This window comes from Manis pentadactyla, chromosome 8, assembly GCF_030020395.1.
Source record: "Manis pentadactyla isolate mManPen7 chromosome 8, mManPen7.hap1, whole genome shotgun sequence".
Taxonomy (NCBI): Eukaryota; Metazoa; Chordata; class Mammalia; order Pholidota; family Manidae; genus Manis; species Manis pentadactyla.
The window spans coordinates 100,800,940-100,819,549 of record NC_080026.1 but is presented as its reverse complement, the minus strand read 5'-3'; the positions used below and the strand labels follow the sequence as shown (position 1 = coordinate 100,819,549).

The 18,610-nt window shown below is 50.0% G+C and overlaps 1 protein-coding gene across 1 annotated transcript in view; it reads left to right on the top strand.

Annotated features, from left to right (window-relative positions):
- LOC118933794 (uncharacterized) overlaps positions 1–17,485 on the top strand; it is a 67,318-nt gene extending 49,833 nt beyond the window's left edge. Inside the window, exon 4 of the mRNA XM_036928593.2 lies at positions 17,211–17,485. Within this exon, the coding sequence (XP_036784488.2) occupies positions 17,211–17,246 (36 nt within the window). The 3' untranslated portion in view covers positions 17,247–17,485. The remainder of the gene's footprint in view (positions 1–17,210) is intronic.
- The last annotated feature ends 1,125 nt before the right edge of the window (positions 17,486–18,610 follow it).

The following is an 18,610-nucleotide window of genomic DNA, read 5'->3' as shown; positions in this document are numbered from 1 at the left end:
GGAGCTCAGTACCTACCTCTCCTTTTTCTCACAACTGGGGGAAAATTCATAGAATTCTGTAACAATAGTTCTTACTTTCCAAAGACCTAAGCGTGCTGGGTGCTATGCCCAATTTGAGGCTATGGACTATGCCATGAAACCAGTGAGGTGGCATTCCCAATTACAGAGGAATAAACTGAGTCTCAAAGCAGTTAATCGATTGGTCCTAATGACACAGCGAGCAAGAGGTGGAGCCAGTGCTTGAAACCAAGTGATCTGGTGGCTTGGATATAAGCAGCAGTCCCCAGGCCACGAAGCAGGGCACTACCCACAGCAAAGCCAGTGGCAAGTGGCAGTCTTGGACTCCATTTTTTCTCTGTTGACCTTGAAGAAGTCAATTACCCTCTCTGAGTTTGTGACATCATTTGTAAAGTGGTCAATTTGCAGGATTATACCTCCCACAATCAGAGTGAGACCCCGAATTCTGGAATTTGGGTATGGATGTATTTAGAGCCATCCCATCCAGCCCCTATTTCATGCCTGGGGGATTAAACAACTTGCCTGGGTCACAGAGCTGGAAGGGGCTGGGGCAGGGCTTTTCTCCTTGACAGCAGGATGTCAGGGGCTGTCCAGTGCCATCTGAGTTTCAGTCTCCTTCCCAGCAGGCCTTGTGCTCCCGCCCCCCAGCCACTGGTTCTGCCCCACTCCTCCAGGTGTTTCTCCTGTGACCACTGCACCCCCTTCACTGCCCCTGCCGTAGCTCACCCCAACTCAGTGAGGGAGCAGGGCTGGGCAGCAGGGTCTGGACTGAGGTTCAGGAACTGTGGGCTCCAGCCTAACTCTGATGATGTCAGAGGGTCTGGGTTCTTAAGCCCCTTCCTCTTTCTGGCTCTCAAAGTTTATGGTTTTATCTATTAAAAACTAGAAGAGTTTCTCTCTCTCCAAAGTGTATTCCATGGCTCCAGGGGATGCTTTTAGGCATTACAGAAAACAAGAATTCCTCATCAAAAAAGTTCAGGAAATGCCAGGTTAAATAAAGTCAAACAGTTTTCTGTTCCTAATGCTTCTTTATTCAAATACTTGATTTAATTTCAAAAGAAATGCACACTCACTGTGACCACTGAAGAATGTAGAGAGTAAGGCAAATGGCCAATAGCCACCTCCTTCTGTGATTCTCACTTCACAGTGCAAGCCTTGCTAACTGCCTGGGCTGTGTCTTCACACACTTCTCTCTGTGCCCATAAAACACTCTCGCACGCACATAGGGTGTTTAAGAACCTTGTCTTGTTTTCTCCTGAAAGCCTTGTCTGAGCCTTTGACATGTGATGGGCTCTTGATCTTCAAGACCAGCTATGCTGCATAGCCTTTCCATGTACTGGGCGCTTTTCATCCCCACAGAGCATCCGGGGTCTGCCTCTGGAAAAGGCTGAACTAGATGACCAAACACCCGGTCCTCAGTGACTCACAGGTCAGCGGGGAGGCTCTATGTGATAGGGGCGTGTTGGCTGCTCATGAGCCAAATTGGCTGTTTCCCTGGGAGTTGGCTCAGTCCATGGAAACACTGGGCCTGGGTGGGTAAATGCCAGTGCCAAGGGGCCAGGGTCTGGAAAACTGTCCTGGCCTTCACCTCCTTCCTGAGAATGCCATGGGCAGCCACAGTCTGCAGGAGCTGAGCAGACAGGATGAGAAGGGGCAGCAATTTTATATGTTGCTGCCTGTATCCAAGGAGGAATGAGAGGCCCACTTGGTCCTGAGAGCCTCCTCTTAACCCAGATCCTTCCTAGTTTTAGGTTAAATGGACATTTGGCCTGGCTACTCTACTCAGAACTTGCCTGTGTACCAGTGGGTTTAAACTCTGCTCCTCATGTTCACTCTGAGGCCCAGGGGTTCAGGGGTGTGACTGGGGTAACATAGGGAGTTGGTAGTAGAGCCAGCCCATACCTTAGGGCTGAGGACCCTGTCTAGCCTTCTCCAGGTGACTTGAGGTGGGCCATCACACTTTCTGGGGAGCCAAATGTAGGTGCCTGAAGACCTCAGCTCGAGCCCTCGTTCTGCTACCTAAAGTATTGTTCCATCCTAAGAGAGCTCCTAACTTCTGGTCCCGGTCTCCACTTCGGCTTGCACTGGTCCTTGTCTGGGTCACGGCCCCTTTGTAAGGGAGCCTGGGCCTGCTCCTGAGAGCTGTGTACAAACGTCCATTCATGCAGGGTGTTGAGGGATTGAGAGGGATGTCCTTTTGCAGCTTCAACCCTCTGGTGTCATGGTTCAGTTTTGAGGACCTACTAGGTGATGGTCCTGTGCTAGGTGTGGGAGAGTAGAGGGGTGGAGGATGAGAGACTTTGTACCCTCTGGGAGCATCCAGGCTGGCTGAGTGATCCACATGCAGCTGCAGGATGCACACTGAGATGTCCACACGCGCAGGTCAGAGGCTGTAGGAGCCCCGAGGGTCCAGGAGGGAGCAGTTGTGTACTCAGAATGGTCAGGGAGGGCTCTCTGGAGGTAGCTCAGCCTTGAAGGGTAGACAGCATGGTACTCGTAGTGAGCTCATACAAAGGCATGGAGGTAGGAATGGTGAGGTGTTAGAAGCCAGCGTGGATGGCTTTGCTGGAAGGTGGCTTGGTGAGCCCCCAGGGCCTCCAGTGAGGGGCTGCGTGGTTGACTTTACCTTCACTATTGACACAGCTCTGATGGCAAGAACCCAGCAGTGGCAGCCACCCACCTCCATTCTGAGGATGGAAGCTGGCTTCTGTCCCCATTACAGACTCCCACAGGCCAGAGCCGGCTGAGGGATAAACATCTCTAATCGTTAATTACCATTCATGGTGTGATTTTATGACTTTCCAGATAAATGCTCTCTGAGGGAGTGTCAGCATTACGGACTTCCAAGTTTAATGATCTGAGGTAATGATTTAAGGGGTGGGGTCCCAGGTGACTGGAGGATAGGAGCAAAAGCTACTGGGAGGAGAGTGGGACCCCTCAGGAATGGGGCCCAGGGTTCCTGCCCGGGCAGGGGCAGAGGCTGGCCTGAGCCTGAACATCAGGCGGAGGTGGACTGCCTGCTCCTGCCCCTCACCCTCTGAAGCTGTCCACCTGCTGGCTGATCCCTGTGACCCACGTTCCTGGCCAGGTGTGGCAGGACTTCTTGGAGTGGGAGATCCTGATAGCCGTGCCATCTGTCTGCCACGTCAGCCTCTCCTGCCTGGTAGCTTCCCACCTGTAAGCTCTTACTCAAGCGCAGCTGCTCGCCAGGAGTGTTCACTCCCTTTCTCCACCTCCTGTCCGCCTGTTAGCCCAGCGCTGCTGAGAATCCCCCCACATGCTGGGGTCTTGTGCCCCAGCTTTCCCTCCATCTTCCATGAACCAGAAGCATTTCTGAGTCTGTCTAGCTCCATGCTCAGGCTGGGAACCCTGGCAGCCAGGGGGCTGCAGGACACATTTCTGAACCCTCCGAAAGCCTGGCTTGCCGTGGGCACATGGGGGGGTGGGGGCCTTCCTCAGTGTTCACTCTATTCACCTCTCTTTCAGGAGAGGGGCTGCCCTGGGGTAGGAAATCCCCTCACGGAGCCTCCTCTGTGCACATGCTAGGCCCTGGGTGAGTCCCTTTTACGCCTTTGCATAGGGTCAAGGTCAGGGCTCTGGAGCCAGATTGCCTTGGCTCACCTCCCATCTCCGCTGCTCATAAACTCGGTGACTTTGCCAAGTAACTCAGTGTCTCTGTTTCCCAGTTTCTTCACCTGTAAATTCAGATCACAATAGTACCTACCTCATAAGGTTATTGGGAGGATTGAATGTGTAAACATGTGGAGATGTCTTGTTACTGTTTCAGCAGATACATCATGCTGCTACTTTGCTATTATTAGTGTATTTCCTCGAATCCTTACAAGCCCCGAGTGATGGGCGTGTGTGGTGTGACAGAAGGCAGCAAAGTGGAGTGGCCAAGTGTTTGGAGACAAGCTGGCTTCCCATGTTTGATTCCTGTCATGCACTCATGGTGACCCTCAGAAAAGTTATTTAATTCTCTGGGTCTGAGTTTCCTCATATGTGCACTGCTGAATAACAGTAGTAGCTCCCTCCTAGGATTATAGCTCTGATTAAATTAGTTAACACCCCTAAGGTAGTAGCAAAGTGCCTGGCATGTAGCCAGCTCTCAATAAAAGTTGTTGTCACCCCCGTTTGACTGAGCTAATGGAGTGGGGCGCAGTCTCAGTGGGGGAAGGGACTTGCCCAAGGAGGTCATTCAAGCTCAGGTCCTTCTGAGTCCAAAGCCATAGCATATGCTTCTTTGGCTCCCTCTCTCTCCCATGGACAAGGGTCATCAGGTTTAGGCCTTTTCAGATTCCTAAATCCTTTGCTGCTGGTACTCATAACTGGGGAACTGCTACTGGTCTCCTCCTGCCCCAGCACAACTTAGTAGCTCATTGAACCTCAGTGAATTGAGGTTCCTGAAGATGTCCCCTTCCTTCAGGAGCAGGACCAGACAAGGCCACTCTACCACCTTGGCAGGCATGATGGGTTCCTGGCCAATCACTCCCCTTTATGACCAAAGCCACAAAGATTGTCTTAGATTCCCCCTCCTGAAGGCTGGTGCATCCACTCAGCACTGGGTCAGGGCACTGGGCCCGATTCCCTCTCTTCTGATTTGATTCTCCTCCCACCTGGCTGCCTGGCCACATGGGGAGTTTGTCAAATGCCATGTTGGTCTTGTGGCGCTGCCCTGCCCACTGCACAGTGCTGGCCAGGCAAGCAGGATCTGTGGCTCTGTGCTCAGACATCACTTTCCCGTGATAAGGGCCATGTGTACCCTTGAATGGGTAGCATGTCATTCTTCATCATCACTGGGAAGCTGGTGGGCAAGGCTGCCTCTCAGACCAAGAGGGACGCTCAGCCAGCAGACAGCAGGGGGGGCCCACAGCAGGCCCTAGAGGAGGCAGATTTGGTTCCTCAAGGCCCAGGCAGGAGTGTTGGAATAACAGAAGGTCTTCCTGCTGTCCTGGGAGAGAGGAGGTGTGCGATTTCACCCACATGGCCTAGCGTGCATCATGAGATAGTGCTTAAGAGCAAGAACTTTTTGGGAAGGCCAGTTTGTGCGCTCCGTTATACCATGTTTCATCACTGAGGGAGGCCAAATGTGAGTGAAGCTTTTAAAAGGCACCTATTATTTTTTGACACTCCATCCTTCAAAAGCACAGCCTAATTCCCCTCCCCTTGAAGGTGGGCCTGACTCAGTGGCTGGTTGTTCCCACTCATCCGGGCCAGGGGAGGAGCCTAGGCACCACGGAAATTCCTACAGCCAGCCCTGCTGCTGCTCCCTGAACACCAGCTGCAGGCCAGGTGCCAGGATGAGTGGTTTTTTTGTAGCCACTCATTTGCTTCACAAACCTGCCAGTGGAGTAGCTACTACCATTAACATTCCCTTCTCAAAGACAAGGAAACTGTGGCAGTAGCAAATTACTCATATTGGCTATTGAGTCACAAAGCCAGGTGGAGGCCTCTGTGGCTGGCCCTGAGCCTCCCTCTCAGCCACTATGTTCCCCTGCCCCCAGGATGTAGCTTCTCGCAGAGCCCAAGACCTGCTGCCAGAGACCTGGGTGTCAGTCTGGCCCAGCCCTAAGCCAGGCCGTCTCCAATCTAGGTCAGTAAAATGGGGTGGGGGGGGTTCCCTGCAGGGGACTGACTGCATGGCTGCAAGGACCCATTAACCAGACAAGGCCTTGGTGATCTGCAGGTCTGACCCACAGAGAGGGTGGGAGCCCTCTGAGAGGTAGAAGTCAGTCTCCCTCCTAGCAGAGGAGGAGAGTAGCTGGGCTCAAGGTCAGGCAGGATTAGGGGGTCATCAGAAGACCTGTGGGCACAGGGGCTCTGGGAGCTGACCTGGAAATTCACGGCAAAAGTTTGCACACAGTGGAAATCTTTAACACATTGCCAAGAAAACACTATTTGAGCAGGACTGTATGGTTTGCACTTAGTTTTAATAGCCATCTCAGGTAATATGCACCTCACCCTGGGTGTGCCAGCTCAGTGATGCTCCTTCCCAGACACGTCTCCCAGACAGATCCTAGGGGGCCCACTGGTCTCTCCCTATCAACCAAGTCTCTGCATCTCATCAGCTACTGGGAGGTCTTGCCTCCTACTCCCCTTGCTTCTGCGGGCTTCCTTCCCATACCACTGCCCACCTTGCTGCCGGCACCATCTCTGGCCTGTGTGGTCACTGCCACCGTCTCCTGATGCTTCTCTACCTGGGTGCTCTCCCCTCTGACCACTTCTCCATCTTTCAGACTGAGGGGTTTTCCTAAGGCACGAGTGGGCTACTTTTCCTTCCTTGCTTTTAATTCTTAAGTGACTTCCATGGATCTTAAGATCAAGTCCAAATCCCTGGAGTATTTCTAATGGAGCTTTTTGTGCCCAGGCACCCTGGACACAAACCCTGAGTCCTGTCATTGTACTCGAAAACTCCTCTGACTGGGGGCCATGGTGGTAATCAGAGAAGGCTTCCCGGAAGAAGTAACAACAAAGCTGAGGGCTAAAGGATGACTGAGAGTCCATATCATAGACAACACAGGAAAGGTGCTCCAGGACAACAGCACCTGAGGATCTTGCTTGAGGTGCCCCCCACATCCTCCACTCCCCTGTGCCTTGAAATTTCCAAGAGGAAGCAGAATTGTGGGCCGTGCAGCCAGTTGTGCAATGTGGACATTCTGGGAAATACCGCCGATCAGCGGGGTGGTGTCTGCACAGGAAGGGGGATGCAGGGCTGGATTTGCTGAGCCCAGATAAGCAGCCCTGAAATACCCCAGAAAGGAAGCCCCCGTGCGCGGAAGCTTTGTGTGCATGGGTGATAGCATGTTTGGGACGGGCAGGTATTGACTGAAACTGCCCCGCACAGCCAGGAGATAAAACGACAACAGAGGGCTGGCTCTCGGAGCAAGAGAGCATCCTGCAGTGTAGGAACGGGACTGCGACTCTCTCCTTGGGGGGCCCAAGAAGATCCCTGGGTGGGTCCATGGTCGAGAGAGGGGGGTTCTGTATTCTGTTTTTATAACCATCCACAAAGGCAGGACTGAGCAGGGTTATGCTGTGCCTGAGAAGCTGGAGTGCCTAAATTTGACATTTGTTCATAAAATGGGATTGATCCAGCATAATAATTTGAGGTGAATCAATCCCTCTACTTGGCAGTTTGTCTCAAACCCAGCCCTTGACTTAAGGGGTGCCAGGACCCCAGAAAAGAACCAGACTTGGCATCAATGAAGACACCTCTGTTGCAGCCCTGTATAGCTGCCAGTTGCCATCGATGTGGGATGCTGAGCAGCTACCCCTTTTGAGAACCTCAGTCTTCCCATCTATGAAATGGGAAGCTTAGTAACAACCTTTCTGCCCCCTAAGACAGTTGGAGGATCAAACAGGATAATGGAAATACAGTTACACAGGCAGCTGGTGAGCCACGTATAGCCATCAGTGTGGGTACAGGAAAGGAGAGGAAGATGCAGCCTCTGCCCTTGTGGAGCTCATAGTCTGATAGGGAGGCAGATAAGTAGCTGGACTAGAAAATCCCATGTGGAAGGTACCCTGTTCAGGGCAGTTCAAGGACTGCAGGAGCATACAGCAGGAGTACCTCAAACCAGGGAAGTCTTCCTGGAAAATGTACCTTCTGAGCTGAGACTGGAAGGAAGGAGGAAGATGCAGGGAGAAAGGGGAGAATGTTCAGGGTGTAGGTCAGGGAGAAGGGGAAAGGAAATCACCTGAATGGCTCTTATTAGTTAACATCTTTCAGGCATTGTCTCTTGGAAATCTGGTGGGAGTTGATGAGAGTCAGAACTTGACAAATACTATGTGTTTCTGCATGGTGGAGAGGAAAGAGATACAGGACATGGCTGTGCCCCAAGTCATAAATCAGATACAATAATAAATCTTAGGTGTAAAACTAGAAATTAGTACCACCCTTGAAGAATGCAAAGATGGAGACCCACATTATATTCCCATTCAATTTACCAATCTTGTTCATTCCATCAAATGGAACAAGGATGATGGTGAACTAACACTTCCTCCAAGAAGCCTTCATGGACTTCCTCTGTGCTGAGTGAGTTACAACCTCCTGACACCCATGACCTCCAATATGGGCCCCACCTTGGATATATTTGTACACCCTCATCCAGGTTAGTGCAGGGATACCTTGGGCCCTCTGGCCTGGCCTGCCATCCCTGGAGCAGAGTCACTGGTGGACCTTGCTGTTATCCTGAACAACTGACTGGTAGTTTTTCTGTGGTAGCCTGGTGACAAGTTCTAGTGCTTTCCAATCTGCTTCATGTCCGGAGCCTGAGAAGGCAGGCAGGCAGTCCCTCCAAAGGGGGGAAGGGCTTTCAGAGACCTTAGCCCACTCTGTGAAAGTGAGAATTTCCACATGCAGATATTAGCTAATGGAGACCCTCATTACTTGTCATAGCATTAATTTTAGGAGATAGTCCTGGTGCATATTAGGAAGCTATTTTAGTGCCACACAAATTAGACACCTTTATTAGCCATCGGAGGTCAGGGAGGTAATTAAGTACTTGAGGTAGAAGGGAGAGATCACGCTTCACCTTGAGTCTGGTCATTTCCCCTGTGTTTCAGTGGTGTCAGCTCATCTGTCAGGCACTGCCCACGGCCTGATGGAGTCTCAGGCATTCCAGAACAGAGGTGGGCAGGCAGAACGGGGCCTGCCCTGTGTTCCCTGATCTGAGTGCACAATGGGGCCTGACTGGTGTGCCCATATGTGTTGGAGTGTGGCATTGTGTGTGTGTGTATGTGTGTGTGTGTGTGTGTGGCGTAAGCTCATTTGTCTGTGCACACCTGTGTGTGTGCATGTGTTTAGGAGTGAACATGTGCATGTGTGTGTGTGAACAAGGAGGAGTCCATGCATATGTATGTGTGTAAAGCACTTTCCAGTTGAAGTGGAGGAAAACAGAGTGGGCTGCTTGTGAAGTGGTGAGCTCCCTATCATTTGGGCTGCTCATCGGTACCCTGGGCAGCTGGGGTCTTGGGAGGAGCTCTTGTAAGGGAAGAGGGACACTGCAGAGGTGGTGGACGGACTCTCAGCCTCAAGATCCCAGGATTCTGGCTCTCTGCCTTGGGATCCAGGAGACCTGGTTCCTGGTGTGGCTCTAGCATTGCCTAGTGGCCTGAGTGAATCCTTTGCCCCTCTGGGTCTCAGCTCCCACTGCCAGGGAACTTTAGACAGGATACCTCTAGCTGCTTCCCAGGAAACTGTGGCAGTTCCATTTAGGCCCTCTTTGTAGGAGGTCCTCCTAGTAGGCCTTCAAATAGCTTTGGGGTCTCCCAGGCCAGCTCTGGGGCCCCTGTTCCCTGGCTGGGGCAATCAGACCTACTCTAGTGTCTCTGCTTCTCTCCACTGGGGCTGTCAGCTTAGCTGGTGAAGCTTCAGGAATGCCCCCCACAGCACTTTCGGGCTCCCCCTTCGTCCCAGTCTGCTACTCTGATTTCCTCTGGGCTCTTGGGAGAGACACTGAAGCTGTGAGGATCACAGTTTCCTTGCAAAACAAGCAGATGTGAGGATTCACCTCCACTGTCAGAAGGCCTCCAATAGGCCTGGCCTCTGTGACTCACCCCAGGGTGGGATGATAGGCTAAGGCTCTTCAGGGTGCGCTCTGGTGACATGGAACAAGGCCCCCAGAGCTCTTTCTGGCCACCCAGGGCTGCTGGCCCCATGGTCACCCTGGCTTTGGGCACAGTACTTTACAGTTTACTAAGGCCCTTCTCTGTCTCTTGCTTAAGAACCCACATGGTCCTGGCAGCAGTCTCAGTCCATTGGACGAATGAGGAGAGGATGGCGATGCACTTAGGGGCATGCAGCCATCAAGGGACCAAGCTGGGTCTGGTCTAAACCCCTGGAACTTCCATGGGTAGACCCACTGTCCCTCTCTGCTTCTCCTGCAGCCTCTGGATGCTTAGCCAGGCAGATGCTCGTGGGGTTGTGAGCTAAGTGGGCAGCATGGAGAGGCAGGGAGATGGCCTCTTTGGAGGGCTCGTGAGTTGCCATGCCAGACTTGGGCTGGGTTCAGCTGTGTGACCTTGGGTAGGTCATTTCATCTTCTGGGCCTTCCTTTCTGTATCTATAAAATCTTGTCAGGAGGAAAGGAGAAGGACCCATGCATATTCCTGGGGCCCAGCAGGTGTGTCACATATGGTGGCTCCTGCTCCTTTCCCTTCCCCTAAAAAACAAGTCGCTTGGAAGATGGGAGCCAGTTTGCTTGTGAAAGTTCTGGCTTGGTTACTTGACCTGACCCTGTCACCTAGAGCCATACTCTCCCTTTCCTGTCAGGGCCCCATGGCAAGCCCAATGGCCCCATAGTGATCAGAGAGAGACTGAGGCTGGAGAAGCAGAGAGCCGGGGCAGATGGACGAGCACGGAGAATCAGAGCCCCCTGTCCTGCACCGTCAGCATTCCTGCAGGGCTTGGGTGGCCCATGGAGGGCACTTAGCACGCTTGGCTTAGGGTTCCATGCTGCGTCTCCTTGCCTGGCTGAGGTACCATCTGAGTCATCACTTTTCTCTCTGGCTCCTCCTGGGTGCCTGACACATGGTGGCTGTTTGTGGAATAAACAAACAAATACGTTTAGCAGTGGGTGAGGCTCACAGGAAACTTTGCAGGGTCAGGGGAATTAGTCCTGGCTGGGAATGTAGAGTTTATGCGTGCCCTCATCCTGCTGATGAGGGAACTAAGGCTCAGGAGTAGAAGTCCTGGTAAGGCAGAGGACTCAGTGGACCAGAGCAAGGCTCAGTGTGGGGAAGCACGACCTGGGCTTGAGGGTGGCGAAGAGCAGAAGGTAGCTGCGCTGAGGAGTTGGGGGGCCAAGGGGTGAATAAGCTTTTCCCATACTAAGAAGCAAGAGCGTATGGTGGCCCCAGAGTGAAAGTGTGCAGCCCCATTTGGAGCACTGTGGAAAGTTTAGTAAGGTCTGGACCTGCCTAGGCCACAGGGTGAGGCGAGGACAGAGCTGGGACTAGAACCCCATCTGGCCAGGCTCCTTACCTAGTGTTCACTGCACTGTGCACCGTACCCAAATCTAAGGGCCTGGACAGCCAGGAGAGGCTGCGGCTAGATGCCATTCTCCTAGCCTGTCTGCAGACCCCACATGGGAACAGGAAGCCAATCTCCTCCAGGCCCTAGGCCCTACTGGAGATGAGATCTGGTCCCCTGGACAGGGCATGTAAGGTTGCAGATGGCCTATGGCTCAAGCTCATACAGACACCCGACATCTAGGGCTTTGTTTCCTCAGGGTGGTAGTTGGTAGTACTGGGGGAGGAGGGAAGCATGGGTGGCCTCTGCACGTGGTGGCAAATTCGGGCCATCGATTTGTATTTATTTCCTGCTCAAATGATCCAGGCTGGCTGCTACTGGGGTGGGGGGTGAAGGGGCTGCTCTTTAGCATTTTAAGTTTGTAGATAATTGGAGGAAAATAACTCCAATAATGAAATCACTGCTGGATCACATTCTGATTCGTGACAAATCAATTCATTTATGATACCTTCTTTGTCACACTGAGCCATTCTGGCGCTCAGTGGAAACCTCTTAAATTAATAAAACTGTTAAATCCATAAAATCCTCCGTTCCGAGTAGCACATCACAGCACAAGTTTGAATCATTAAAGGAATAAAACTGATAAATGTGAGCTGGGGAGTGTCTGTGTCTGCAAAGAGGGCTGGCTTTTAAGACAGATACAATATAATAGCCATAAGCTCCAATATATCCTCACTCTGCAAAGCAGGGGGAGGGGAAGTGGGGCGGGGCCATCTGCATATTCCAGCTGAGGAGGACTGGCGCTGATACAGACCAAGCCAATGTGGGGGCAAGCTGCTTTGCTGGTGATTTGTGGGACTTCGGCCTTTTAAATAAAGCATGATTTAATAGCAAAGAGAAAAATATAAAGACTTTATTGGGCCCTGTCGAACCTGGCTTAACTCAACAGGGATTTTCCGTAATAGCTGTATTTGTCTGAAAGGGGAAGGATGGCACAGGCTGTTAGATTACACTGCCCAGGAAGTGGGAAGGGACAGACCAGTAGGCCCAGGTAAGCCTGGGTGGCCTCTCAGCTTGACTGCTGGCTGGCTGTGTGACTTTGGGCAGACTGCAGCACTTCTCTGAGCTTCCCTTTCCTTAAACATAAACTGGAGATGGGGATGATGATCTCAAAGAGAAGAGTGCATGAGAAAGAGTTTTATAAACCAAAAAGTCCAAGGGGCTGGTCAGTTAATGGTCATTCTTAAACGTGGTCCCAGATGGTAAAGTTACTGGCAATTCTTACACACAGGGTTGGATTTTTTGATGCATTGTGGGTGAGCCACACACACACAGTATGTTCTGGTCATGTGCACTGTGAAGCTCTGTGCACATGAACTACAGCACATATATCACATCAGTGTGGTGCATGTGTGTACGTTCTTCAAATGCGTAGACCCAGGAGAGAGCCCCACATTACTTATTCAGGCAGATGGGCTGAGAGGAACCAGCAGGAAGGCCAGCATACCAAAAACAGCCAGTGAAGGCTCATTCTTCCTTTCACTTCTGTCTAGTTTAGAAAACACTTGCAGGAGGGTTTAGGGCTCTCTGTGTGCCAGGCATTGGGTAAGGGCGGGCAGGTGGGAGCCACAGGCAATGAGATACTGCCTGGCACTTTGGGTTTGATGAGGCCTTCTCCGTTGTCCATGTGCCTTTTATTCGCTGAATCCATGGCCCGGGCCTTCTCCTTCCCTCACCTCCTCCAGGCTCTTCTCTCATAAATGTACTCTGGAACAGATAGGTTGTTGACTCACTCCCCAATCTAAAAACTAGGAGCTTATCCATTGCAACAGCTTTCAAACTTGATTCACCCACAATAAGGGAACTTTTTGCATTGCATCTGAGTACACACATACATGTTGTGGAACATAATTTTTAGCAAACAAAACCTACCCTTAATGCATGTTTGAGATTCTACTTCACCCATTCCATTTAATTTCATTCTTTTCCATTCTTTTCTCAGTTTTAAAAATGCTGTCTTGATCCACTAAATTAGTTTTATGATTCTCTAATGGGTGTGGCCAGTAGTTTGGATAATTATGATCTAGTCCGCCTCCTCAGTTTTCTGACAAGGGACTTGCCAAAGGCCACACAGGACTGATCAGTCCCAGCCCTGCAGGCTGGGTGGGTCCAGTCTCACAACTCCCAGGCCATCTGCCTTTCCTGCCTACCCCTCTTTCTGGCTCAACCTCTGCCCCGCCTCCCCATCGGTTACTGTGCAGGACCCAGGAACTCCAGAGGGAAAGGAAGGGAGAACTGTCACCAGTGGCCTTGGTCCACCTTCTTGAAAAGAGAGTGGAAGTGACAAGATGGGTCACCTGCCCTCTCCACCCCACAGTGATCAAAGGGGCCTGGGGGCGGGGGAGCCCATGCCTCTGGTATAATGAACCACGTGGGCGCGGCAACCCGACAAGCCTTCACTTTCCCCTAACATCAGGAGTTCTTGACAGCCGGCAGTGCGAGTGCTAATTGCCAGCGGGAGTGAGGGTGCCCGCCCGGCAATCCATATCAATCAAGGGCATTGGCTGTGGCTGAGAGACAAGAAGTTTCCTCGGAAGCTGTCAGACCCTGGTGTGATTACTTGGGACTCTGTGCCTGCTGGAGGCCACCAGGAGCAATGGCCACCTGCCACCCCACTGCCTTGGCCGCTGGCTTGCTGGGCTCTGCTGACAGGTGTGGGGCAAACACTCAGCCTGCCTGGCTTGCCTTGATGCTGTGTCACTGTGCTTGTCACTCAGGGACCAGTGGGCTGCCCTCACTTCTCTTACGGAGGGAAAACTTTGGGTCAGGTTTTTTTTTTTGTTTAATCAAATGTTTTTTTCCCTTGTGGGGAAGCTAAAATGGCTCCCCAGAGTGGCTTTCAAAACTAAGAGCTGCTAAGGGGAACTGGGAGGCTCAGCGGGTGACATGCAGGCTGCTCCATCCTGTGTCGGGTTAAATCTGTGTTTCAGATCAGACTGACTCACAAAGGTTAGCGGGTATCAGAATCACCTGGAGGGCTGGTTCGACCAGTGCTGGTAGGTCCATCCAGTAGGTCTGGGTGGGGCCATCATCTGCATTTCTAACAAATTCTTGCTGCTGCGGACCATGGGCTACAGTGAGGCCCGTTGTCCTAGAAAGTGTTTCCCAGGCTGTGTGTGTGTGCATTGCATATATCTGGGGACTTTGTCAAAATACATGTGCTAGTACATCAGCCCAAACTTAGAACCAGAACTTTCAGACCATTGCTGAAGGCCTGGGAAGTCAGATATACCCTGGGGCTCCTGGACCTGGAATGCTGGGGGCTGGTCACAAGTTGGTCACAAGATATGTCATGTCTCAGTTAAGGGCGGGAAGTACTTTTTGAACATTTGAAGTTTAGAGAAGCAAAGACTGCCTACAAAAATAGTGAGCCCCTGGTTGTAGAGGGGTCCAAGCCAAATTTGGGCCACCAACTTTTAGGCTTTGCTAGAAAGGACCTTGAATGAGGTAGACGTTGGATGGTATTCTGTGAAGGTTTTCCTTCCTAAGAGACATCAGTGAACTGAGGCTTTGGGAACATAAGATTTTGGGCTGGATTTGGGTTTAGAAGTCTCTCTCCCATGTCCCAGAATGGCCTGGGGCTCAGTGGTTTAATTTCCCATCACACTTACTTCATAACCAGCTAGGTCTTCAGGCACCATCTCATCCACTCCTCAGTCGATCCTGTAGCCCCCCACCTATCTGTGAGACAGGCAGGCAGCTGTGTTCCCACACTGACAGATGAGGAAATGGAGGGCCGGGTAGGTTAAATGACTTGTCCAGAGGCCCACCACACTTCCTCAGGGTCTCCTGAGGGGCAGGAGCTGGGCTACCCAGGCCTTCCTGCTGGTAGAGGTGCACAACAGCATGTGAGGCTATACAGCCCCAGCAGAGTGAATGAATAATGGCATATGTCCAGGAGCCTGATAAAGAGGCCTCTGAGTTGTCCACAGTGTCCTCCAGTGGATCTAAGGGTCAGGCCTGGTTAAGGGGCTTTTTGAGGCTCCAATCAGTCTGTGTTCTGGGGGTCTGACTGTTCCCAGGAGTCTCAGTCCAGCACCCTGCCTCTCAATAGGCAGCCTTCCCCCTCCTAGGGCCTTCCCCTACCCCTTCTGTATGCTCGCACCTTGCTATAGCTTTTTTTTTTTTAAAGAAGAAACAGCTTTACTGAGTTATAATTTACATACCATGATAGTGTCCATTGAAAGTGCACAGTAGGATGAGTTTTGTAAAATTACACATGGGGCAGCCATCACCACAATCCAGTTTTAGAACATATTCATCACTCCAAAAAGCTCCCTCATGCCTGTTTTCAGTCAATCCCTGTTTCTGCTCTCAGCCCAAGAAACTACCAATGATCTACTTTCTTTTTCTAGAGTTCTGCCTTTTCTAAAACTGTTAGGTTAAATGACTTGTCCAGAGGCCCACCACATGCAATAAATAATCTTTTGTGTCTGGCATCTGTAATTTAGCATGTTTAGGTGCCCCCATGTTGTTTCAGGTGTTAGGTCTTCTGTCCTTTTTATTGCCAAGTAGCAGTCTAATGTATGGCTAGCCCACATTTTATTTATCCATTCACCAGATCATGAGCATTAGGGTTGCTTCCAAATTTGGGCAATTCCAAATAACACTGCTGTGAACATTCGCATAGAAGTCTACGTAGACATATATTTTCCTTTCTCTTGGGTAGATACGTAAGGAGTCACATGCTAAGCATATGCTTAACTTTTTAAGAAACTGCCCAATTGTTTTCCAAAGTGTCTGTACCATTTTATAGTCTCACCAACAATGTGTAAAGGTTTCAGTTTCTCCACATGCTCTCCAACACTTGTTATTGTCTCTCATTTTTATTAGAGCCATTCAACTGGGTATGTAGGAGTGTCTCTAATTTGTGTCTCCCTGATGACTAATCATACCGAGATTCTTTTTTATGGGCTTATTAGCCATTAGTATATCTTTCGTGAAGTCTTTATTCAAATCTTTTTCTGTTAATTGGGTTGTTGTTTTATTATTGAGTTATAGAATTTCTTCATATTTTCTCAGTACAAGTCCTTTATTAAATATTGGATTTGCAAGGATTTTCTCCCAGTCTGATTCGTCCTCTCATTTTCTTAATAATCTTTTGAAGTGCGAAAGTTTTAAATTTTAATGAAGTCCAATATATCAGTTTTTTCTATTATGGATCATATCTTGGTATCGTATCTAAGAAATCTTTGCTTAACTCAAAGACACAAGGATTTTCTCCTATATCCTATATTTTCCCCTAGGAATTAATATAGTTTTATATTGAGATCTATATCCATGTACTGTGGGTTAATTTTGTATATGGTATTAGGTAAGAATCTAAATTTGTTTTTGGCATACAGATATCCAGTTGTTCCAACAAATTTATACTTGTTGAAAAGACTACTCTTTCCTCATTGAACTGTCTTGGGCACTTTGTTGCAAATAAATTGACCATACATATGTGGGTTAATTCTGGGTTATCTAGTCTGTTTGATTGATCCATGCACCTACCTTTATACTAATACAATGCTGTCTTGAGTACTGTAGCTTTATAGTAAAATTTGAAATCTAGTTGTGTAAGTCCTCCAACTTTGTTCTTGTTTTGCAAAATTGTTTTGGCTATTCTATGTTATTTCCATTTCCATATAAATTTTAGGATCTGCTTGTAAATTTCTACAAAAAAAAAGGCCTGCTGAGATTTTGATAGAGATTTGATAGGGATTTTGATGTCAATTTGTAGAAACATGCCATCTTAACAATGTTGAGACTTCCAATTCATGAACATTTGCTTGGATCTCCATTTATTTAGGTCTTCTTTAATTTTTTTGGCAGTATTTTATAGTTTTCTGTGTATAATTATTTTATTTATTTTGTCAAATTTATTCCTAAATACTTTCTCCTTTTTGATGCTACTGTGAATGAATTGTTTTCTTAATTTTATTTTCAGATTATTCCTAGGTAGTAGATAGAAATATGATTGATTTTTGTATATCCTTTAAGCTGAGATGGTTTTAAAACCAAAATGTCTTACTGCTTCTCTGACTGAGACATGGGATCTATGCCCTAGGTTTGAGTCTAGCTCGGAAAGTTCTTGATCAGTAAAATATGGCAGAAGTAATTTGGGGCCAGTTTCCAGTTCTTTAGAAGCCAGCAGCCTCCATTTCCTGTCTCTTAGGATACTTGCTGCTGGAGCCCAGCCACCATGCTGTGAGGAAGTCCAAGCAGCCTGACAAGGGCCCATATGGAAGTCTGTGAGGAGAGGAACCGAAGCCTCCAGCCCTCGGCGGCACCAACTTGCCAGCCATGGGAGGGAGCTACTTGGAAGCGGATCCTCCAGCCTTCGGGTGAACTGCTCTCCTGATGCTGCATGGAGTAGAAATGAGCATTCCCTCCTGGTCCTTGCCGTAAATGCAGATTTGTGAGCAAGATAAATAGCCACTGCTGATTAGAGCCACTAAGTTTTTGAGGTGGTTTTTTTATTACAGAACTGGATAATTAGAATATTTGCCCTCTGGGCCTGATTAAGTACTCAGGTGAAAGAAATAAAGGGGAAAGGCAGAGAGAAGGAAGGAATGTCTGAAGGCAGACAGGCAGGAAGGAAAAAGGGAGTAAGGTGTGTGAGGATTTGAGCCCCTGCCCTGTGCTAGACACGTGTCTTGATCATTAGAGTTAGACTGGCTCGCAAACACAAAGGCCCTGCCACAACACACTGTGAGAGCCTGACCTCAGGCAGGCCCTTCCCCCCATGGGGCCTCAGTCTCCCCGTCTGTACCAAAGGGGGCACTTGACTCTCTCTGCCATGACCCAGGAGAAGGGCTAAGCCTGGAGAAGGCCTCTGGGCTGAAGCTGAAGCTGGTGTTGTGTCTGGAGCTGATCGGGGCCACCCTGGGAGGCCATCTGTGGCCGTGGACTCCTTGTCACTTTAAGAGTCTGAGTGCTTCTCTGAACTCCCATGTGCGGAGGGTGGAGGAGGAAGAGAGGGAAGACAAGGAAGAAAACCAGGTAATAGTTACAGTGATGCATTGTATTGTTTTGCTTCTTTCTTTTGTACATTATTTTAATTAAACCTTTTGTTTTGAGGTAATTGTAAATTTACATTTAGTGGTAAGAAATAACACAGATGTCTATCTGGTATACCCTTAACCCAGTTTCCCCCAGTGGTAACATCATAGCACAACAGTACAACCAGGCCAGTGACATTGACAGGGCAGGAATGGTTCCCTCACTACTAATATGCTTCTTTCTTGAGAGCAGGTTTCCGCCTGAGTAAGGAGGTAGGCCCTGGGGGCCCGGGGAGCATGGGGCACAGCCAAGGAAGGATGATGGCCCCCCTGCTTCCACCCTGCTGGGGCGGGGCTGTCTGAGGGAGGAGGCAAAGGCAGAGCAGGGGCGGCGCCACATCCCGCGGGCTGGGGAGCCCTGGCTGAGCTGGCTGTTGGCTCAGGAGGGAGGACTCTGGCAGGGAGTGGGGAGGCTGTCCTGGGATAGAGGGAGGAGGTGAGGCCCTCTTGGCCTGCAGGGCCGAATGGTGGGGGTGGCTGATCCCAGGCTCAGGGTAAGGCCACAGGAGTGCTC